At 40.0% G+C, this 25809-nt stretch overlaps 1 protein-coding gene across 1 annotated transcript in view; it reads left to right on the top strand.

Moving 5' to 3' along the window:
- Positions 1-25809, top strand: part of LOC121859413 (transient-receptor-potential-like protein) — a 201793-nt gene that overhangs the window by 69692 nt on the left and 106292 nt on the right. Inside the window, exon 2 of the mRNA XM_042356208.1 lies at positions 13910-13945. Coding sequence (XP_042212142.1) covers positions 13910-13945 — 36 coding nt within the window. The remainder of the gene's footprint in view (positions 1-13909; positions 13946-25809) is intronic.

The raw sequence follows: 25809 nt of genomic DNA, 5'->3' as shown, positions 1-25809 counted from the left end.
AATCGAGTATATTATTACCCCGGGTGGGTTCGGTTATATATTGACTTAGAAAACAGTCCTGGATCATCTCGAGAAAATCCTCTGATTCTGAGTTACCTGTAGGGTCAGTCCAATCTATTTGGCCAAGGTTAAAGTCGCCTACTATACAAATTTTGTTGTGTATGGAAGCCCTGCGCATTTCATCTCAGATAAGTCGCTCATTGACTCTATCAAGAGTGGGAGGTCTATATATTACTCCTGTGATTAATTTTTCCCTACCGTCGATTAATTCTATCCAAATTGTTTCTGTATTCCGCTCAGTTTTTATTTCCTTATTTATTTCACACTTCAGATTATCCCTAACATAGATTGCTACTCCGCCTCCTTTCCTGGCCTGCCTATCTGTATGGAACAGTTTGTAACCCGCAATTTGGTATTCGACCGGTAACTCACGTGTGTCTAGGTTGATCCATGTTTCAGCGAATGCTATTATATCGATTTTTTCGGTACATACCAAGGCCCTAATATTATCCATTTTGTTTCTCATACTCCTACTGTTCGCGTAGTATACATTTAAGTTAGTCGTGTTCTGAGTCCTCCCCTTACCGCGTTTAGTTTTAAACTCCCTGTCTAATTTCGTTTTGTCATCATTCCTAACACTATTTCCCTGTAATCTTTCACTTTGTTTACCCGCTCCCACTGCAGTCTCCTCCACCCCCGTGCTCATATGTTCTCCTAGCAGTTTAAAGACTTCGATATCTTTTGAACTGCCCCCTCTATCAAGGCTCCTGGTAGATACATTCTAGTCAGTATCAAGGCTCCTGGTAGATACTTTCTAGTCAGTTTTAAGATTCCTGGTAGATACATTCTAGTCAGTTTTAAGATTCCTGGTAGATACTTTCTAGTCAGTATCAAGGCTCCTGGTAGATACTTTCTAGTCAGTATCAAGGCGCCTGGTAGATACTTTCTAGTCAGCATCAAGACTCCTGGTAGATACTTTTTAGTCAGTATCAAGACTTCTGGTAGATACTTTCTAGTCAGTATCAAGGCTCCTGGTAGATACTTTCTAGCTAGTATCAAGACTCCTGGTAGATACATTCTAGTCAGTATCAAGGCTCCTGGTAGATACTTTTTAGTCAGTATCAAGGCTCCTGGTAGATACTTTCTAGTCAGTATCAAGACTCCTGGTAGATACTTTCTAGTCAGTATCAAGGCTCCTGGTAGATACTTTCTAGTCAGTATCAAGGCTCCTGGTAGATACATTCTAGTCAGTATCAAGGCTCCTGGTAGATACTTTTTAGTCAGTATCAAGGCTCCTGGTAGATACTTTTTAGTCAGTATCAAGACTCCTGGTAGATACTTTCTAGTCAGTATCAAGACTCCTGGTAGATACTTTCTAGTCAGTATCAAGGCGCCTGGTAGATACTTTCTAGTCAGTATCAAGACTCCTGGTAGATACATTGTGTTATAATTGTGATATATAAAGATTTTAAAACTCAGCAATAAAACAAACCCGTAGTTCGAAAATTTGAGTCGTCAATAAATTTATCAAAAAAAAAACGAAAGACAAGTAGTGGCAGATGTCTCTGATAATACTGGAGAAAAACAAAATATTGGCAGGCGAGGGAGGTGCAGGAGGGCCCCGGGGCGCCTCACCTGCTTGCCGCACCTCAGAGAACACAAACAACGAGGAGGGGCGCGGCGTGACGTTTGGGTCAAAGTTATTGCCATCCCAAAGGTCAAGTGAGAAGACGTGCCAGACTAGATGACACGGGAGGACGTGACAGCATGTGCGACACGGGGAGGGGTGTGTGCTTGTTTGTGTAACACGGCAGAACAGAAATGTGCTTACGTGTATTTGGTAGAAGGTGTGTGTCTCAGTGTACAGTGTAAGCAACAACTATCTTCCCAAGTTATGAGGAATACATCGCGGAAAAGTTGAGCCATCCAACGCATGAATGATCATATATATATATATATATATATATATATATATATATATATATATATATATATATATATATATATATATATATATATATATATATATATGCTGATATTCCGGAACAGATTAGTAAGTCCGTTATTTGAACCATCATTGGTTGAACAACTGGAACGTTGTATCTAGTCAGACAAGGTGTAGTCACGATTACATTTTCAGTATAGTCCGCCAGGTTTCACGTCGGTCAAGGCTGAGATGTTTGTTTCTTAGACTGTACAGTACGTGCTGGGAGTCAGGTGTATCTAGGCGTATACGTGCTGGGAGTTATGCAGGTCGGGGGACTTTGTGTACGTGCGTTTACCCCACCAACCTCATCGTAAAAGTTTATTCAACTACGCTAACAATGTATATATAACACTGTTTACTCGCCTCACAAACACACGAGTCTATTCCTTACATAATCCTCAGTTTTTGATAGATCTCATAAACTAGAAAGAAAAAGAAGAAGATTCGTGACGTCTGCAGAGTTAGTCACATGTATTTCGTCAGATTGTGTTATTACCATTATAAATATAAAGTGAAAATGTGTAGTAAACGACCCAGATGTAGATTTGTCTTCTTTGTCGTTTTTCCTCGTCTGTGAGTTATTAATCCCACGTTTGATATGAGATTGGACACACGAGTCTTCCTCCATCACAGTATTTGGGCTTTATCTTCCCTAGCCTATTAATCCTACCTGACTCATCCTCATATTTCAGTATTATTCTTTATCTTTCTCTTCTTCTTCTTCTTCTATATTCTCCTCTCACCGCATATTCGTCTCTATTTTTTCGGTATACTTCCCAACGCGTCTCAGATTTGTTACCCTCGCCTTTTTCTTTTCTTTTTTTTTACCATATTATATACCAATCCTGATTGTTGTTGTTTTAGGGAGAGTAAGAATTATCCTATTTCTGCTACCGTACTATTTGTTTCTTTTTAAATATCACCAATAAAGTATAGGCAAATGTCCAAGTCACAGCCATGTTGGAGAAGAGAGAAAGAGGTCAGTCCACACTTCTCAGATAGCGACAGACCCAACGCTCTTGGTGACAGAGTTGGGGTCCAGGAGGCTTGGACGGAGGCCGAGTCATGGCCTTAGAGAGAGAGAGAGAGTGTGGTTGTGCTCGTACTAAGAGGCTTGGGAGAGCCGAAGTCACTCCCTCAGCCCAGTACACGCATGTTAAGAGTATGTAATTAAAGGAAGACACGAATGATCACATTTTTACAAGACAATTTAGAATAATTTGATTTTTCAATTAACTGATTTAGGAATATAAATTTTTTGCTGTATATTGTAATTTAAAATTAGTTGTGTTTTCTATAAGGCGACGTAGAATGCTTATTTGTACATTGTAAAGCAATTTGACTTGAGAAGAGTACTTGTACAAAGGAGGAAACAGATTACCAGACCGTATACTGATAATAGATGAGACCACTGAATAACACCCACATTCTGCGCACAAGTTACCACGACATTCATCAGCCATAAAGTCATAAAGAAACGAGACTGTGTGTGCCTTCCCTGTGTCCAGGATTTACACTAGGACTACGAGGTGATGGGCTGACGAACACCTGTCTTCCTTTCTGTGTAAATAATAATAATAATTATACGGTTTATTAATAGAGTTGCAGCTGGTGGCTGAAAATATACAAACTTACATATGTGATTTAGACATAATGATATACGTTCAATACATTTACAGAGCTGTACAGTACATAAATGAGGAGCTGTTTATTATTTTAACACTTGATGGGATGGTGCTATTCTTATATCTATCAGTGCAGGCTCTTATGGGCTGAATTTTGTTGTAGTGGCGGACTGCGCGAGGTGGGCGGGGGACTGCAGGTGGCAGAAGGTGGTGATGACGAGGATGGTGCAGTAGTCCACTGCCAAACCCTTCTAGTGCGTGGTGGTGGAGGTCACTGAGGGATGGCATTTCCAGGGGGGAGACAGCGTTGTTGTAGCCGGAGTAGTCTGCGCCGAGCATGATTCTACAGGCCCTCTTCTGTACCTTCTCTAGCTGACGTTGTTGAGTAGAGTTGAGAGAAGACGACCAGGCTGGTGAAGCATACGTTAATTTTGGGAGAATAAATGCGTTGTAGATAGTCCTCAGCTCTGGCGTGGGTGCCCCAAGTGACCTGAGTCGTCGTAGCATGTAGAGTCGGTACGAGGCTGCCTTGATTGTGTTGTTTACATGGGCCTTCCAGTTCAGTTTGCGGTCTATAGTTACACCCAGGAGTTTGGCAGACTGCACTAACTGGAGAGGATGGGCACCCACTGTAACTGCTGGAGCTTGCACTGGAGTGGTGGTGGTATTGATGTGCATGACTACGGTTTTGGTGTGATTGATGGTGACCTTGGTCCCCTGGGGAACACCGCAGGTGAGGTGTTGGAATGTGAGCCATGAGACCAGAATGGTGGGCACTGGGCAGCCCTAGTGCAATGGCCTTGTTGATAACAGCGCTGTGATCAACAAGGTTAAAAGCCTTCCTGAAGTCAACAAGGGCAACTGCCAGTGATGTCTTACGTTTCTCCAGGTTTTTGTTCAGAAAATCCAGGAAACTAACTAAGCAGTGTGATGTAAAGGAGGTCCTCATATTGCCAAATTGCTGTGGATCAAATGACTGATAAATACTAGCAAATACCCATTCTAAAAGAAAGTCTTCACAGAGTAGACTGGGTATGGGGGTAATGGCAACTGGCCTGAGGTCACTAGGGGACTGTGGGGTGGGGACCATGGGGATAGGGGTGACAAATGCGGTTTTCCATTCATTAGGGCATTTGCTTTGTCTGAGGGATGCATTAATAATGGAACAGATGGGGGGGTGGCAAGTTCGATTGCAAACTCCTTGTAAATTTTGATTGGGAGGTCAATTGGGGTTGTAGAGCGATTGGATTTAAATTTCAGGAGTTAGATGGTAATTTCAAATAGTTGAACACTGGGAGGAGAGGAGGGGGAAGGTAAATAGGCCGGGAGGAGAGTGAGGTCAAGATTGGGTAGGGTATGACATATGGTAGCAAAGTGGTTATTAATTGTCTCAGCTGCCTCCTCACTAGGTAAATGAGAGATAAAAGGAAATGTGGTTATTGACGGTTAAGACCACAGAGATCTTTTACCTCAGAGTGCCACTGACCGATGCCGACCTCCTTGAGGCCGTGCACTTTCCTGGGATAATAAGACTTCTTGGCTGACTTGATTTCCCTGATGACCTGGTTACGTAGACTTTTGTACAGACGGCTGTTGGTGTAGTATGCCTTGTTGCGAGGTGTAATCTACGGGACATCATCGCGGTGGATCTTCAGTGTCTTGGCTGGAAAGAAGTGGTGGTAGGCTTCAGTGATAGTGTCCAGGTAATTATCCCACTTGTTCTGCACATCGTTTACCGTGATCACTTCAGTCCAGGGATACCGGGTCACCCATTGTCTGAGACGCCGCATGGCAGAGTCAGGGGTAGGTCGGTAAGTCCTGGTGACAACTGGAGGTCGTGAGACGGTAGGTGTAGGTGACCACAGTAGAGACAGGTAGGTGCTCCGCCCCATGGGAAGCAGCGGCTGGGGGGAAGGTAGTGGTTGCCGAGATCAGTCATGATGAGGTCCAGGGTGGCATTCTCATGTGTAGGAAAGTCAACTATCTGTTCAAGATGGAGGTGTTGGGTGATGTTGCTGATGTCTAACTCATTAAAGTCACCGCATATAACTAGTTTATCACATGGAAATCTGGATCTCAGGGAGTCAACAGTGTCTATTATACGAGTAACCAGTACATTGGCGGTAGGTGTGTGTGTGTGTGTGTGTGTGTGTGTGTGTGTGAGTTTTCAAACAGTCGAAATCATAGTAACTTTGAGTCACTGGGACGACCCTTATACCTGAACTTGCGACACCTACGAAACCTTTGAGAATAACGTTGTACTGTTGACCATCTAAGACCACCAAGCAGGATCATTAACCTCACTGACTGTTTACATTCACCATAACTTTGTTATTAACCTGATCATTGTTACACCTGTGTTATGAAACTGCACCTGATCCTTGTAACACTAATAACATATGTATGAGGAAAAACCATTAACGTGATCCTTGTTAAGAGGCCCCACCAGCACCTGGTCCTGCCTAGCTAGCCTCCTGAGCCAGTGACCTTCTTGCCAGCAGAGCCCCTCCGACGACGAGATCAGCTGGCAGGAGCTGCGGGAGGAGGACGGTGAAGAAGGGACACCAGACCCCGACGCGCCGCCCCCTCAACCCCGCACCCGACACCTCTCCATCCTCTCCCAGGTCAACACGCACTCAGAACTCTCACACAATTTTTTTTATTCACTTCTCTTTTGGCATTTGTCTGAGCCTTGATGACACGAACTCTTATATTCACCTTTATTATTGCATTTTACGAGTACTGACGTCACTAATAACGGTGACGTCACCTGAACCCGACCTCTCTGAGACCTAATGTAATTCTTTGCTTGACACCTCTTATAATAATATACACTTCTCTCTTTATATATTGGTTGAGCTTTGATGACACGAATTGAATTTTGTTATTCACCTTTACTGCTTCTAACGAGTACTGCCGCCACGTTAAGTCCTTCAGACCTGCCGTAGTTCAGTGCCCATCGCTTGTCACCCATTGCTCATATTTACTTGTTTTTCCCCTCGGGGTAAAATCTGGGGTATTTTGGGGGATACTCAGTTAATTTATTACATTGGTGACGACTCTCAACACTCTGCTTGGCTGTCATTTTTTATACTCACTTATGTTTTGTATATTTTTAAGCCTTGACTCATGTTACTACTTCCTGTCGTGTTTCTATCCTTAACACTTTCTTCCTTATGCTGAATCCTTACCAAATTAACTCAAATTATAACCAACATTACCACAAAGCATTTTATCTTGAAGCACTTGCATGAGTTGTCGTTTTCATCCGAACTTTTGATCATCTTTGACCAAGAGTTAAAGCTCCATCAACTCTGGGAAATTTATGGTTATGTTTCAAGAGGGATTATAATTCGTGTCTCTTTGTTTACTATTGTTTATAAGTTTAATTTCCATGATTTTGATATTTATTTGTTTTCATTCACATTTTTTTTATCCACAACGACATGAGTTTTATGCAGTTTTTATTATTCACTTGTGACTCTTTTTTTTTTCCGACTCTTGACACGAGCTTTCATATCCACTTCCATTTCACGACATTTTCTTTCACTCGGTTTAATATTATGTTATTTTTCAACATTCTTCTGGCTCTTGTCGGCACGAATCTCAACATTCATGGATCTATTTGAATTATTTTTTTTAGTTCTAACATTATTTTTTTATTGTTCATATTAATTTTCTTTATTTTTCAAAATTTGTCTGATCCTTGATGAAGTGACTATCCTACTAGCTTCACTTCTCGCTTTACCACTTCCGCACAATAATTCTGAGGCTCACTTACCTGTTACGTCGTATAGTGAGCCTTGACCACACGATGTTCCTTATTCACGCCATGTTGTGTTGCATAGTTCCAGGGGCCGACGTCACAAGTTATATTTTCTAGTGTGTTGCAACTATACCGAGTCTTCATGATGTTATATCTAATTTGTATTTTTCTCTGATTTTTCTCACACTTGTAAAATTAAATTGAAATCATAGTAACTTCCTTGGATTGTTCTTTTTCGTTATTTGACAAAAGCTTAATACTATTGAGTCTCTTTATGTGCATTTGTCTCTCGATTCTGACACTGTGTGCTGAATATTGACGTTATAATTATGTTATGTTTTTCTACCCCCCTTCGTTTCTTCTGTGTTGTTCTTTCTTGCCATTCTATCAAGTCTCTTCTGAATTCTGACACGACGAACTTTAAATAATTACAAGTTATTTTGATATATTCTACCTTCTTGTTTTTCTTTCCCTTCCCTTTCCTCCCCCTTTCTCTTCCTTCTCCTCCTCCCTTTCTTCCTTCTTTCTCCTCTTCCTTTCTTCCTCTTCTTATCTCTTCTCTTCTTCTTCCTATCTCCTCCTCCTCCTCCTCCTCCTCCTCCTCTATCTGGCACAGCATGGTAAACAAACACACAGAGTTGTTTACGTTGGCCCCTTAAGCATCCATCTGGTCTACACCTCACTATGTATTTGTATACATGACCATCTGTATACCTGTGTACATACTCTCCTGTGTACATACTATCCTGTGTACATTACTCTCCTGTGTACATTACTCTCCTGTGTACATACTATCCTGTGTACAAATTCTCATGCGTACATACTCTCCTGTGCACATTACTCTCCTGTGTACATTACTCTCCTGTGTACATTACTCTCCTGTGTACATTACTCTTCTGTGTACATTACTCTCCTGTGTACATTACTCACCTGTGTACATTACTCTCCTGTGTACATTACTCTTCTGTGTACATTACTCTCCTGTGTACATTACTCTTCTGTGTACATTACTCTCCTGTGTACATTACTCTCCTGTGTACATTACTCTTCTGTGTACATTACTCTCCTGTGTACATTACTCTCTTGTGTACATTACTCACCTGTGTACATTACTCTCCTGTGTACATTACTCTTCTGTGTACATTACTCAGCTTCTGTGTGCATTACTCTCCTGTATTACTCTCCTGTGTACATTACTCTCCTGTGTACATTACTCTCCTGTGTACATTACTCTCCTGTGTACATTACTCTCCTGTGTACATTACTCTCCTGTATACATTACTCTCCTGTGTACATTACTCTTCTGTGTACATTACTCTCCTGTGTACATTACTCTCCTGTGTACATTACTCTCCTGTGTACATTACTCTCCTGTGTACATTACTCTCCTGTGTACATTACTCTCTTGTGTACATTACTCTCCTGTGTACATTACTCTCCTGTGTACATTACTCTCCTGTGTATATTACTACCTGTGTGTTACTTTACTTTTCTGTAGTACATTACTCACCTGTGTACATTACTACCTGTGTACATTACTTCACCTGTGTGCAATATTACTCACTCTGTAATATTACTCTCTGTGTACATACTTACCTGTGTATATTACTTCTGTGCACATCACCTGTGTGTTATTACTCTGTACACATCACTCTGTGTACATTACTTCTCCTGTGTCCATTACTTCCCTGTACATTACTCTCTGTGTACATTACTCTCCTGTGTACATTACTCTCCTCAGTACATTACTCTCCCTGTACATTACCTCCTGTGTGCGACATTTCCCACACATTTCTCCCTGTGCACATTACTCTGTGTACACATTTCTCCTGTGTACATTACTCTGTGTACATTACTCTGTGTACATTACTCTCCTGTGTACATTACTCTCCTGTGTACATTACTCTTCTGTGTACATTACTCTCCTGTGTACATTACTCTCCTGTGTACATTACTCTTCTGTGTACATTACTCACCTGTGTACATTACTCTCCTGTGTACATTACTCTCCTGTGTACATTACTCTCCTGTGTACATTACTCTCCTGTGTACATTACTCTCCTGTGTACATTACTCTCCTGTATACATTACTCTCCTGTGTACATTACTCTTCTGTGTACATTACTCACCTGTGTACATTACTCTCCTGTGTACATTACTCTCCTGTGTACATTACTCACCTGTGTACATTACTCTCCCGTGTACATTACTCTCCTGTGTACATTACTCTCCTGTGTACATTACTCTCCTGTTTACATTACTCTTCTGTGTACATTACTCTCCTGTATACATTACTCTCCCGTGTACATTACTCTCCTGTGTACATTACTCTCCTGTGTACATTACTCTCCTGTGTACATTAGTCACCTGTGTACATACTCACCTGTGTACATACTCACCTGGGTATCTCATTCTACATACGATCACGGTTATGGATTTTTCTCATTTGTATATTTTACAAATGATAAATGTGAGTGTATACAGTCTATTACCACACACACACACACACACACACACACACACACACACACACACACACACACACGTCAGGAATATGTGTCGTTGGTTGTTAAATCCGTGTCTCTTCCTTCTCTTTAGCTATTACTTTCTTCCCCCTTTTCCTATTTTTCTTTAAATTTATCTACCTATGTTATGTTTATTATCTGTTCGTCGGATTATTTTTACAGAGAAAAGCTTGACGTTAAGGACTCAGTGCTTGACAGACTGGAAACCGGAATTATAAAATGAGAACAAATTATATCCATGTTAATGTAAGTAATATAAAGAGGATTTATATAGACACGTTTCTATGCACATTCTGAATTTATCGACAACTGACATACATAAACATTATCAATAAAATTTCAATCAATTTTATTTCCATTCATCATAAAAACCATTTCAGAGTTTTATTAAATTTTTGCACCATTTTACGCAACATAATTGGGATTTATTACAAAGCTTTTCTATATATTAATTATTTACCAGCGTATATAGTGGTAACACGTGTGATAACTAACTTTGTGAGGGGAACGTATAGTGATGATGGTGTTTGATTCTCCCGGTGACGTATAAAAATGTTTTCCCTCACGTATGTCACTCACTCATCATTATTATCCTTGAATTTAAGGAATTTTAGCCTCATGAGGGTGTGTGTGTGTGTGTGTGTGTGTGTGTGTGTGTGTGTGTGTGTGTGTGTGTGTGTGTGTTAGTTAGGGCAGTCTTAAACACCGAGAAAACATTACACAGCTTTTTTTTTCTCGTAAGATCTTAGGCGCCATATCGTCACCTGAACATCGTCTTACATGGTAAAACTGTTGCCAGACGTCATGTATACGTTAAAGCAGAGGAAATATGTATAGCTGAACGTTAGGGTGGATCAACAAAAGCCAACTGATGGATTACGAAATCATCAACGCCAACAATTAGAGAGAGACGTGTTTCTGGACCTACATACCTCCCCGCTAGTGACCTGACGCCTCACCCAGACACTGACACCCTCCAGCCGCAGTCTGTGTGTCTGGGAGGCAGCTAATGGTTTGTCTGTGTCAACTGAACTGTTTATCTTGTTTTGGGGGGTTTATTAAATCAGGTGTGTGTGTGTGTGTGTGTGTGTGTGTGTGTGTTAAAAAGAAAACATGTAATATTTTGAATCTAGAATCTCAAAACGCTTTTAATAGAGTTCTTCTTGGGAGACTAGCTGCCAAATCAAGAGTACTACCTACAGTACAGTGTATATGTAAGTGATCTGCTCCTGAGACCGGTAAAATAGGTAAATTTGCAGGTGATGTAAAACTAGGGTAGAGAGTAAGTCCTGAAATAGATATAAACAAGTTCAAGGGGATATACAGGTAATAGCAGAATGGTTAGAAACTTTGTAGATGAAATTTAACATGATATTTGGTAATAAACATTTGCACAGGAAAGTCTTCTTTCTGGTCTTGCTGGATCTCTGCAGCTTTTGACACAGTGGATCACCATCTGTTGCTTCAGGATCTTTGGTCGTTTGGTGTCCATGAGACTGACCTCTTGCTGCTCGAGTCTTATTTGTCAGGACGATCTCAGTGTGTGATTGTTGGTGGAACCATTTCAGACCCGGTCCTTTTGCTGTTTGGAGTACCACGGGGATCAGTTTTGGGACAATTTTTGTTTAGAGTCTATACCAGTATTGCAACTATAATATTCGAAATCTATAAATGCCGTTGAACAGTTTTGAGATAGACTATCCTGTCTATCCTGTGATACTATTATATTGACTTATTTTGTCTCGTGGTGACAATTATAACTCTTTGTGAGGCTGCCTTCCTAATTATCTACTGAAGAAAGTTTCAACAATGTTAAACAGGGTTGCCAGGCTTAGTTTTGCTCTCCCACTACCCCATTCTTGATTGAATTACATTGGCTACCAATTAAAGCTCGGATAGAGTTCAAACTCTGTCTAACGACTTTTAAACCACTAATGTTTGGTGAGCCTAAGTATTTGGCTAACCTACTAATTCCTCTGACTACATATTCTGAAGTGATGATCCTTCACACCTTAAGAGCCTAGAGCAGTACAGGAATGTTCTTTTGCTGCCTGATCCTTTTCTTATACAGCACCCAGATTGTAAAGTCGGTTGCCTGCATCCAAGAAGCAGCTGACTCTTGTGGAGGCCTGTAAGAAACAACTTAAAACCTTTTCTTTATTTGAAAACTTATGATCCTAAACAGGGTACAGTGGTGGAGAACTACAGGGCTTAAGAAGTATTACAACTTTAGGGTAAATGAACGATTGATGTCAAACTGTCACTTTTTGTGACATTATTTATTTTTATTCTCAAGTCTTTGAGTTTGTAGTGCTTCGAGCGCTAATGAATTCTTTAGAAGAACTGGCGTTTATGAGAAACAAAAGACCGGCTATTAATATTATTATTATTTAATAGATAAGTTCAAGGTTATGCTTGTAGATGTAGGTGATACACACACCCACAACACACATGGACTGGATACACCATTAATTAAAAACTGTACCAAAAAAAAGTTACAATATTTATTTACTGATAATCCAGAGAAACAAGTAAAAAAGTCAAAAGTTCGTTAGTAATGATGGCAAGCAAATTTGGGTACAATAACAAATAAAATATGTGTACAGTATACTATTGGTTTTGTAATGGTGTGCAGTACACTTCTGGTCACCTTTTCCTGGGGAGAATATAGACAGGTTAGAAACTCCTCATCCTTAGTTTCAGAAGTAAATCATACAAGATAAGCAAATAAAATAAATAAGTCGTGTTTAAAAAAAATAAGACAGAGGAGATATGATTGAAATGTGGAAAATCACCAACAGGATAATAAATTGAGTTGAAAGAGATTATTTTAATTTAAATGTCAGCCAAAACATCAGAACAAAATGCCTCTCGGTAATAGGTAAACGTGTGTGTATAAACGGTGGAAATTATCTTCATAAAACAGATTGTAGAAAAATAGAACCAGCAAACGGGTTTTGTAGTCAGCTGCACCTCCTTAGATATGGACTATCTATCACAGAGGGTAGAGGTATGGTTGTGTGTCCCTATACTATAAACAGACGCTTCAACAAGAACAGATTGTAGTCGACGTGAGGTGAATCTACGAGTGTATTTTTTTCTCTTAAATACTCAATAACCTTACATGTCTATAACTGACACCTTTATATGGGATTATTGGTTGTTTATATGGAAGGGCAGTGATGGGTTTTCAATTCGATGATAGCTGACGTGAACTGAAGCCGCGTTTAGTCTTTTAAATGTGTAAAAATATTCTCAAACTTCTCCCATACGAAGTAGTTTTTCCTAAGCCAATAGACCTCATGCTACTCGTCAGTCAGTTATTGTGATTTATACACATCAGGAATAGTCACCAGTCTAGTTCCAAAGGTATTGATCAAACGCTTACAATCACCAGTCGTCACCCTATCTATACCAGTCTAGGTCCACAGTATTGACCATAGGTACACAGTCACCAGTCAGTGTAACCCCTCAGTATTGCCCATAGTACACAGTCACCCGTCACCACCAGTGTAGCCCCTCAGTATTGCCCATAGTACACAGTCACCAGTCACCACCAGCGTAGCCCCTCAGTATTGCCCATAGTACACAGTCACCAGTCACCACCAGCGTAGCCCCTCAGTATTGCCCATAGTACACAGTCACCAGTTTCCACCAGTGTAGCCCCTCAGTATTGCCCATAGTACACAGTCACCAGTCACCACCAGCGTAGCCCCTCAGTATTGATCAGAGGCTGGCCCAAAGAGCCTCTCATTACAGAGTCAGTTCCCTCTCCAGGTCTGTAATAATAATGTCACTGAAGTGTCTGTGTTTTTTTTTTTAAGCTTGATGGTTCGTTTGTGTTTGTTCTGGCGTTGTTATTTTCTTCTTTAAGTTGACGTTTTCTTTAGTTTATTAGTATAGCTGCCGACGCTTGTGTTGTTGTAATATCTTCTTAACAATTTACAACTTGAATTGATCTTCTCTGTGATGTAATCTTAATTGTTAATGTTTGTTTTTATTCTAGCTTGCTCTGACGACGGAAAAAAGCAATTGCGAAGACGTAAGCAGTAAAGATTTTTATGCAAGCGCTTGTATTTTTTTATATTATATTTATATATTTATTTATTTATAAAAATTATATTTATCCTAATTTTGAAAAGTTGTCCCTTAACAATTACTGGAGCTAAGTGATCGGTGCTCAGTGTATCTAGCAATTGACACTTAAAGCTATAACAAGATAGATCATACAGTATATATCACGCTAAATAGGGATAATCACCTTATTAAGACTTAAAACCTAATTGACGTTGCTATCCAAAGAGGAATAACTTTTTCCTCCCATAACTTAATGGTAAATATTTGCTTTATTTCATCTAATACGTTACCAAACTACTGTATACCCAATTGAGGTTATATTTAGTCACTTTTGGTTAGTAATGTTGCTGATCATTTAAAGTTTGTATTATGGGCGTCCATATATACAAACAAATTTGAATCTTCCTAAAAACAAAATATTGTGTGTGTAATCGTTGTTTCCCAAAGATCCCTATTTAGCGTGACACACACACACACACACACACACACACACACACACACACACACACACACACACACTAATGCCCGTCATTGGTAGAAGCTTATATAGATGCTGTAGTTCCCCCAGTAATAAAAAATAACTTAGAAAATATAATGAGAGTTAAACAATTAATTCTTGCATGTATTTGGCATGTGAAGTACAGTACAGTACAGTGCATCTAGAGCTGAGGTGAGGATCATTAAAGTTCAACTATCAAGAATTTTATTTCCAAACAGCATCAAATTATTGAAAAATTATATTGAAAAGAAATATTGATTCTAGTATATTCAAGAACTTTATTATATGGTGATATTAACAAAGAACAAATTGTGGTTATAGAACAAATAGTATATAAAGTAGGTTATATTCTTCTTTTTTTTAATGGTTATTCAAGGAAAACTATCGAGTCATGTGAGAAAAATCGACAGAACACAGATGGTAGATTATTATTATTATTATTATTATTATTATTATTATTATTATTATTATTATTATTATTATTATTATTATTATTATTATTATTATTATTATTATTATTTTGTAAGTGCATGTTAATAGTATTAGTAAATAGTGAATAGGGGAATACAAGGCAATATTCACCTGATAATATTTAGACTAGATGATATACTGAACTGGTTATGAAGGGTAACAATAAAACACGAGAACAAAATCACTTTTCGTATGATTGTGTTGACACGTGTTGACCACCTCGTGTGATGAGAGAAATTAGGAGGAGTTTCACCTCTTCTCTTTCCTTGCCTTATGCTCCTCCACCCATGCCAGAGACGCTCACCGTATCTTACAAGAATCAATATTAACCTCGTATGTATTTTAATCTGTTTTTGTTATTTTCAGTAATACTCTTTCTGCTTTATATATCAAGTTTACTTCTATCATGCTAACCGTAATTTATATATCAAGTTTATTTCCATCATTCTAACCGTAATTTATATACCAAGTTTACTTCCATCATGCTAACCGTAATTTATATATCAAGTTTATTTCCATCATGCTAACCGTAATTTATATATTAAGTTTATTTCCATCATTCTAACCGTAATTTATATATCAAGTTTATTTCCATCATTCTAACCGTAATTTATATATCAAGTTTATTTCCATCATGCTAACCGTAATTTATATATCAAGTTTATTTTCCTTATAGTAACCAATTTTAAAATAATATTATATTGTTCGTTACTTTATTTCACATATATACATCATACTCTAGTACAGCTTACACGACGTCCACTACACACACACACAGACACACACACACACACACACACACACACACACACACACACACACACACACACACACACACACACACTATTATAAACTTGAAAAATGAATTACCAGGAAATAATTATCTAAGGTTTAAGTGTCGTGGTGACCGATGGCAGTGCTCAAAGGGGTAAGTGAAATCACACATAAATAGACTCCAGGCTAAAAAAAATGTTCACTCATAACGAAAAGTAATTATAACAAAAAATATAATTCCACTATAAGATAACAGATGGAGCGCGTGCGTTATCACTCTTCATCCGGGACACACTCACTCGGCATGATAATAATTCTCCTAGAAGAGCTTAACTCACACCTCTATGATACATCTGCCCCTAAAACTAATGTTAACCCGAGGAAGATTACAGCACAACTCTATAACCTGTCGTGTCCAACTCACCAAAACTAATCTTACTGCGAGAAGATTATACCAAAGACCAGTCGTGTTGTAAGCCAGTCAGCTCCCTTCCCCTCGTCCTTGCTCACTGCCTCTCTGTCTAACCTTAAATCATTAACTGGGCCCGCTGCTTTTAACGTCCCTGTGTCGTTTTTTCCCCTTTCGCTTTATCACTAACTGGAGATAAAAAAGGATAAAACTGCTTTATCCAACTTGTTCTGACTTCATTTTTAACTGCTGTACAGATATATTCCGATTATTAAATTCTACAACAGTGAAAAAAAATAAAAAATTGTTAGCGTCCGAAGCTTTGATGATGAGGAAGTACCGTTAAGTCTCTTGTATACTACTTGTGATGTGATCTAGTGTTTGATGGTGGGATGCCGGGGAGGGTGGGTGGGGGGGGTGGGGCGTGAACAAAGGAAGGGCAAGAGAGAGAGAGAGAGAGAGGGGCGGGTAGAGAGAAAGCTTGGGATTGGAGAAAAGGAGGAGGTAGGATGGAGAATGATGGGAGGAAGAAAGAGATGAAAGAGTAGGAGGGAGGGAGAGGTGGAGTAAACGGGGGGGTGGAAGGGGGGGTGGTGGTATTGAGTTTGTGTTCCGTTCAGTTTTGTTTTTTTCTGGTACCATTGTCCTGGTGATGTGTCTCTGGCATGGACGCAACAGTGACCAAGTATGTACAGTTCGTTGACAAACATATTGCTATGTAAATATTACTCATATTTTGTTCATGGCATGGCAGGGGGGTGGTGTACATTGTGCATGGCATGGCAAGTGGGGGTGTACAGTACACTGTGCATGGCATGGGGACGGTGTGCATTGTTCACAGCATGACAAAGGGGAAGGTTTACGATGAACGTACCATAAAATACAGTATACTCATACAGTATATATTAAGCGTCACAAAATCTACGTAAGAGCTTAACAATGTCATAAACATGTTTACATAATATTCTCTACGTTAAGACATCTCTCTCTCTCTCTCTCTCTCTCTCTCTCTCTCTCTCTCTCTCTCTCTCTCTCTCTCTCTCTCTCTCTCTCTCTCTCTCTCCCATATTATAAGGTAATATAAAACAAGTATATAGAGCGGCCGGTAATAGGTAGACACACTACAAACACTGGCTCATATATTCAACATGTATATTTAACTTAAGAATAATTCATAACAGCCCCACGACCTTCTTGGATAATATGCTGTACCCTACCGATGAATACTGGCATAGTGCACGTTGACCCGGGCACTGTGTGGTGGAGGGGAGGGAGGGTGTGGGGTGGGGAGGGAAGGTGTGGGTGTTGGGGGAGGGAGGGTGTGGGTGTTGGGGAGGGAGGTGTGGGTGTTGGGGAGGGAGGTGTTGTGGTGGGGAGGGAGGAAGAAGGTGTGGGTGTTGGGGAGGAGGTGCAGGTGTTGTGGTGGGGGAGGGAAGGTGTGGGTGTTGTGGTGGGGGAGGGAAGGTGTGGGTGTTGTGGTGGGGAGGGAGGGTGTGGGTGTTGGGGGAGGGAGGGTGTGGGTGTTGGGGAGGGAGGGTGTTGTGGTGGGGAGGGAGGGTGTGGGTGTTGTGGTGGGGGAGGGAAGGTGTGGGTGTTGGGAGAGGGAGGTGTGGGTGTTGTGGTGGGGAGAGAAGGTGTGGGTGTTGGGGGAGGGAGGGTGGGGTGTTGTGGTGGGGAGGAAGGTGTGGGTGTTGTGGTGGGGGAAGGAGGGTGTGGGTGTTGTGATGGGGAGGGAAGGTGTGGGTGTTGTGGTGGGGAGGGAAGGTGTGGGTGTTGTGTTGGGGAGGGAGCATGTGGGTGTTGTGTTGGGAAAGGAAAGGTGTGGCTGTTGTGGTGGGGGAGGGAGGGTGTGGGTGTTGGGTGGGGAGGGAAGGTGTGGGTGTTGGGGAGGTGAGGGTGTGGGTGTTGTGTTGGGAGAGGGAAGGTGTGGGTGTTGTGGTGGGGGAGGGAGGGTGTAGGTGTATTGACGGGGGAGGGATGGTGTGGGTGTGGTGGTGGGGGAGGGAGGGTGTGGGTGTTGTGACGGGGGAGGGAGGAGATTGATTTCTGGCCTCCGTTACACCACTCAGGAGGACACTGGTTTTATATTTCTTGTTGAACCAGACACTTGTGTGTGTGTGTGTGTGTGTGTGTGTGTGTGAATCAAAGTAATTCAGAAGGAAGAGGTGAGAGCTGAGTATGCTCTCTCTCTCTCTCTCTCTCTCTCTCTCTCTCTCTCTCTCTCTCTCTCTCTCTCTCTCTGATCGCCAAAAGTTAGTTAGGTTAGGTTATAAACAACTTTTTTACCATAAACACATCCCCCAACTTCAAATATTAGTCTAAATTTTTGCCACACACACACACACACACACACACACAGACTGGTAGAGCGACACCCTCTTTAGTAGTTAAGTGCCACATGATCATTAACCACAAACACAGGCTACCAAATAGCATTATTATTGATAAGTGGTGTAATATAATGCCTCGTTTAACAGTCAAGTAATAAACAACCATTTAAAACACACACACACACACTGGAAACGAAGAAGAATTTTTCCTAACATAAACTGTGCTTTGTTCTGTGTTCTGCTGAAGATGTTAAATAACTCCTGTGAAGGTTAAAACATTGATCTTCCTGTTCAATACATTGGCGACAAGAATTCGCCCTTATTATTCATTCTGTTACACTTGCCAAGTTTTTCATTATTCATTTGGTATTTTCGTTTGGTATTTCTTATTCTTGTTATTTTTTTCAAGGTATTTTTGTGTTTGTTTCTTCTCGTTTGGTAAATTACAGTTATATTTCTGTATAAACACGTATATTATATTCCTGTGTTACGCCTCAGGAAGTAATGACTGCGACTTTACTTCTCCCTTGACCTGGTACCTGACCTGAACTTATATACTAAAACTGTGATTTTTTTTAGTTATGGTTAGGTAGCATAGATTAGGTCTTGTTTGTTTAAGTTAGACCAAGTTAGGGATGGTAAAGTCTCGTAGGGTTTTAGATTAAGTTAGATCAGGTCAGGATAGGTTAGAATACTTCGAATTAAATTATGTTACGTTTGGCTCCAGGAATTTGTGAGTCACAGATACGAGAGCATTGGGTTGTGGTGTTAGGGCGCTGCTCCACTAACAAGGAGATCCAACCACAACTTTAGGAGGTGAGTGTCGGGCCAGGGTGATATACTGTATGTGCCTCTGATGGGTGTGGCGCCGCTCCTGGCTGTGATTTGAGTCTCTCTCTCTCTCTCTCTCTCTCTCTCAAAGAAACAACAGCCAGCTAATGTGACTCCTAATTAAGAATCGATTTTATCTAACGATGTTTTTTTTGCCCCCTTTTTTTGTCTCAGAAGAAAATCCTCAAGTTAATGATTTTCTCGAACAAGCCAATAGTGTCTTGTAAAGGGATACGTGCTGTGTTTATTTTTGTGTATAGATGATATTAACTAGACAAAAAAGAAATAACTGATGTCGAGATGTAATAATAATAATAATAATAATAATAATAATAATAATAATAATAATAATAATAATAATAATAAAAAAAGTGAAGATAATTACTGTGCAGAAGGAAATATATCCAGTTGTGTACCCTTTATGACGTGACGCTTGTTTCAACACACATACACAATCGTAACACATACAGTAAAGATACAGGGTGAAATGCAACACATATTAACAATAAAGGATGGATAGTGTAACACATAAGGATGGTTGAGTGATTAGAAGAGAAGAGAGCTAGAGAGAGCGACAGTCGAGAGTGACAGCCCAGGTAGATGTTATCAAGACTGGGAGAGTCATACCTGTTGTCGATGCATTAAGACTCCCCTGGGGGTACACGACTCACTAAGTGCCTCGCTCTTCCTGAAGACCCGCACAGTTTCCAGGAATTTCTTGAGGGAGGAACACCAGATAGATGACATTTAACTCTTAAGTTAATCCCAGGAAGATGCAGTGTTGAGTTAGTTAAGTACTGTTTGTAGGATTCGTGTCTGGGTGTTCTTTGTCTGCGTTGGTCTTGGAAAATGAAGAAAATTAAGTGTAAATGAACTTTAGGTTTTTAATGAACTGTAATAAATAGCAAATAAATGTGCTATGTACATTAGACAGTGCATATATGTTGTTTGAAAGCAATTGATCTTTCTTTGGCTTGTTCTCTCACAGTTTGTCACATTTTTTCTTTCCAATTTTGTTAGAATTATAATTTTTTGTGTTGAATGAAAGAGAACATTTGCTCAAGTCTCAGTTTGCTTTTTTGTCACCGTTATAAAACTTACCAAGAGCACAGAGACCAAATCCGACGTAAATGTATTTTACCACACGCTGAGATGCGCCAATTCCAGGAGCCCGAAGGCAACAGTCTCATCCCTGAGTCAACTACGACTTAAATGAAGCTGGAATGAGGATTTATGGAGCTATAAATCTCCTCCCATTCGCGAGGACCAATTCGCGAAGAATTTTATAAGTTGTCAGAATGTAAAGCGAAAATCACTCCGCTGCTGTTCGACCACACGAAGGAACACGGTGTATTGATGTTATATTTTCATTTAAGACGAGGAGGACGTTGCCGTCAACTTCTAATATTATGAGGTTCAAGTTATTCTGCGACGAGACATAAGCTACTCGGTCGTGTCCTCGTTATGAGATATTTAAAAGGTGATCAGATAAGTGCCCTTCAAAGATAATACACACACACACACACACATACACACACACACACACAGACACACACACTCACACAAGCAAGCCTCTACCTGCCACACGTGTTAACACGGTGACTTCTACAGACCTTAAAATTATTGTCAACTTCTCAAGTGTACAATACAGAACCCACAGAACAGGTCCCAGGAGTAACCAGACTGTCTACTGTGAACGTCCTCGACTTACTTATACAAAGATTTATTTTAGTCTCAGGCGACTCACTTACCAGAGAAGTAAATGATTCTGTTGACAAGGGGAGTACGGTGAGGACAGTGTAGGTGTGGATACGTACTTGGAACATGTCCTTGAGATCACTACCGCGTTGTACTAGTAGGTACCTAGCTGGCCCGGAAAATATTGCTATTAAACCTTATATGATAATTTTTTTATTCTGAAATTCACAATTCTCGTCCTTTAGTACCTGAGTGAATATCCTTGTTAGCCACTGGGGGAAGCTGATGATATAAAGTACGTTTCGGCTTTAATTTTCCGGTCGTCTGTTGCTGAATCAAGATGGGGGACTGGGAGGAGCTGCGGTGTACTGACCCGGGTACAGGGGAGGGTGACACTCTTCCCAGGCCTCAGACTCGTTGGCTAACTTGACTGATAAGTATGTAAGAAGATGAATCATGTCTAATCCGAAGTTGCATTGACCAATAAAAAGTGTGTGTGTGACAGGGGGGGGGGGGGTTGGTTGGTATACCTACCCCCCTAATTCTTTATCCCAGGTCATTTATCAGCCATTAAGTTTTCTTAGTTTATCTTCCGCTATGTCTAATTATTTAACTGTTCTCCTATCACCATATTTCTTATATTATTCATTATTGTATTTATCATATTTTTTTTTGGTATATTTACTCTATTTACGTCTATTCTTGTCTTGATTAAGTTATTACTCACCTGTGGGACTAATTACTTCATTCTCCCAGCACACGATTCCAAGATTTCAACATATCTTCTTGACGGTGTCTCTGTTCACCTGTTTACCTGCTTCACACCTGGTCATTTACCGTCTAAGTATTTATTGACATGTTCAGTCTTTTCTCATATGTCTTTACTGATTGATTCATTAATATGGTTCTTTACCTGTCTTCCGTAACCCCTGTCTCCTTATGACTTCAAAATATGCAGACTCAGGTCTCTTGGCAACCCCATTCTGGCTCCATCAGCGGCAGCCAATCAGCGCGCCCTTAGAGAGGTGACCCCCACCCCGAGGAGAGGGCGCGGGTGTGTTTTGGAAGCTTCTGTGAGGGTTATAATTAGGTCCACGAACTCAGGGATTTGCTTTACCTAATATTATTTAAATGGTCCATCGGGCTGCTTTATTCATTTAGAATGTTTATGGCTTATGAATATCCAGTGCATTGTTTTATTCATGATTACTGGGATTTGCTTTAACATATAGTTTCTGTTGAGTTAGATAATACAGTAGCTTACATTATCCTGTTAATTATCTACCTGTGTGTGTCAACTGGAGTCTTCTGTATTTAGGACGAGAAGAAAACAAGGCCGTGGGATATGTGTGGGGTGTAGTCCTCATAATGTTCTTACTATGGATGTTCCTCGTATACTGTACTGTATAGTGTAAGAATGTACCTAACTGGTTGTCTTAAAGTTAAGCATAAAGATATCATCAATTATATACATCAACACTATGCTGAGGCGCTACCTTAACTAGAAACGTTCACTTAACACCAGACGAAATTAAGGCATAAAATATTTTGGGAAATGATTCTATAACTTGAATTTATCTCCTAACTGATGTTAACTGAGCCTATAAAATTAAGGTACGAGTCTCATTGTAACTTTGATATTAATATTAAGTTATTTTTCTACTTCAACTACACTTAACCAGCTAAATGCATTCTTCTCTATTCATATACGAGTAACATTCATTGATATTGATATATTGATAATGAAACAGTTTATTTATCCAGAAAACACAGATACAGAGTGGATAATAATAACAATATTAACATGGTTGAGCCAATTGAAAGCCTGAGCTCTTTCGAAGGCACCTGATATATACTGTACATTTATCACAAGGAAGTTTTATGTAACATTTAGTATCATCTGGGATAGTACACGTAATGTGGGGGTAGTAAGAACATATCAGAATGTTACCACAGTTATCACTTCACTATTTATTTATTTATTTATTTTTTGTTTACATTTATATTATAAGTATATACATATTTTACAGTGGTGTTGATACACATTAATATGATAAGGGAGGGAAGCAATACAATATGGGTTGTACTAAGGTGGAACAAGAGGACCGAACTGTCAGCATCATGTCTAGTTGGCAACTATAATTATTGCAATGGTAGTGTCTCTCTACCTACATGACAATCTATGACATAACGGTTTTGGTGGTACAGTGTAAGCAGAAATATAAAGTAGATATTGCAAGAATATTAATACTTAGACAATAGATATTTTTTTAAGTGATGATTTAAACTTTAAAGGAAGGGAGCATAGTCTTTGCTCTGATGGGTGGGGTAAGTTGTTCCACACCTTCACACCATGATATTTTATGGAGGTCTGGGACTGAGAGGAGCGCACTGGGGGGTGTGGTCTTAGTAGCTCTGGGTGCCTTAAGTTGTATCTCTGATTATTCCGGAACTGGAAATAATTATTGTCAATCAAGTGACTGACAGATTTGTAAACATATAGGGCACAGCAGTAAGTGTTAATATCCTCTAATTTTAAAATTTTCAATTAAGCAAATTGTTCGTTAGTGTGATCAGTTATTTTCAAGAAGGTCATTGTCCGCACAGCTCTCTTCTGTGCAGTAATCACGGGATGTGTTTTGGAGAGCCAGAGGTCCCCCATAGTGTGTGACAGTGTATCAAGTGTTGGTAAACAAGATCATAATAGATTTCTTTCATGGCCGCAAGAGTGAATGACTGACGAGTGTGATACAGGATACCGCACTGTTTATTGACTTTACTGTAAATGGCTTGTATGTGGTTTCTCCAGCTACGTTTCTCATCAACAACAACACCCACCAAGGAAGAACCTGAGAATACCAAAGTAGAGTATTAAGCAAACTGAGTTATAAATACATGAAACAATCTTGAGTCTACTGTGCCGTTGTCTTACAGGAGACGAGGAACACGAACAGCAAGCAACGCAACTCACCTGTGTGTATCACCTATACTAGTTGTAAGAATAGAAGACTACAGTAACGAATATTTACTAACACTATACTGGTCTCTATGTTTCCCTCCTTGTTCAGTGGATGAGTTGACAGCGAGGAAGACGGACCTATATATCTAAAACATCTTTTACAAATTAATAATGAAAATTTTCTTTATTTTTATTATTGTTGTTGTTTTTTACCTTTTCATTACTCAAGTAGTAGTTTTATATTATGCTTCTGTATCTTTAATTTTTTTTGTCTCCTCAGTCTACAGCCATAACTTTATTTTCTCAAAAAATAAAAATAAAAACAGGAGAAAATACGACAAAGTTTACGTAAAATCGAGGAAAAAAATTTAAATGTGTTTTTATTAACATCATATAAGTTTTTGTAGTCCAGAAGATACGCCATAATACAAGCCATTTGCTTCAGGTACTGTAAATATATTCCTCAGCTCTCACAAGCTTCAGACATTTTGTTATTGTTGATGTTGTGCAAAATCCACCCGTAAGAGTCTGACTAGAACGACTGTTTCAATTTTAGCTTCAATTTTCATATTTCAACTGGTTTAAGCTCAAGACTTGTGCGAGAGGCAGAGCGGCGTAAGGGAGCAGAAAATAGGTCAGTGAGCCAAGAGCGACACTCACACGTCTGGCTAAACTCTACTGAAGGAATAAAACATAAGCAAATGAGGAGAGGGAGGAATGGTGCCAGTCGTGAGGGGAGGAATGGTGTCAGTCGTGGTGGGAGGAATGGTGCCAGTCGTGAGAGGAGGAATGGTGTCAGAAGGGAGGGTAGGAATGGTACCAGCAGGGAGGGGAGGGTTGGAAGAGAGAGGAGGGTGGGGGTAAGGGGAGGTGGGCTAGAGGGAGAGGGGAGGTTAAGCAGGGTAAGGCAGGAGAGGGGAGGGGAAGGTGGGGGAGAGAAAGGGGAGGGGATGGTGTCGAAAGTTAACAGTTGATAGGGTAAGTCAAACCATTTAATAATATCTTTACGCAAAGTTGACAATATATTCTGCCGTCGCTCTCTTGGGGTCTCGTTAACTTGCTCGCTGTCTTACTGGCTCAAGGTTTCATTGGTTCATTGGCTCAATGTCTCACTGGATCACTGGCTCGTTGCTTTACTGGCTCGGCTCAAGGTTTCATAAGTTCATTGACTCACTGTCTCACTGGCTCGTTGTCTTACTGACTTAAGATTTCATTGACTCATTGTCTCGTTGATTCACTGTCTTCCCAGCTCATGATTTCATTGGTTCACTGGATCAATCTCACTGTTTCATTTTCTGACGAATTTACCACCTTATTGACTCATTGTCTCACTGGTTCATTACCAGACTGGTTAGTGGTTTTGTTGCTGTCTTTCTGATTAATGTCTCCCAGGGTCACTGTCTCACTGGTGTATTGTGTTCCATATCCCCTGTCGGATCTCTCAGCTGGTCTTTGAATATATGAAAATAGTCCACAAAAACAAATCCGACTTCAAGGCCATAAGTTCGTCGATCGTTAATCCGAATAATAGCCATCGTCTCTCATACCAGATGTGAATGAAACTTTTGGACGAAACAATGAACCTCGTCCATAATACCAGACAGTACCTGAGTTGACAGTATTTAGAAATATTTCTCTTGGAGACTGAGCAATATGTCACTCCAAAATATTAAGAGTTATATGGCAACGTAAGTAAGTTTGCAATATAATATAGTATACAGTATATTCGAGATTCCCTTGTGAAAAAGTGATCTACAGCTCACAACCAATAAAACAAAAGCTCTCATGAAAGCATTTATCCGATATGTTAGGTTAGCGATCATTGGCGACGCCTGAATAATTCAACCAATTGGAAACG

Source organism: Homarus americanus, unplaced genomic scaffold (assembly GCF_018991925.1).
Source record: "Homarus americanus isolate GMGI-L3 unplaced genomic scaffold, GMGI_Hamer_2.0 scaffold7626, whole genome shotgun sequence".
NCBI lineage: Eukaryota > Metazoa > Arthropoda > Malacostraca > Decapoda > Nephropidae > Homarus > Homarus americanus.
This window is presented reverse-complemented; position numbering and strand designations above follow the sequence as displayed.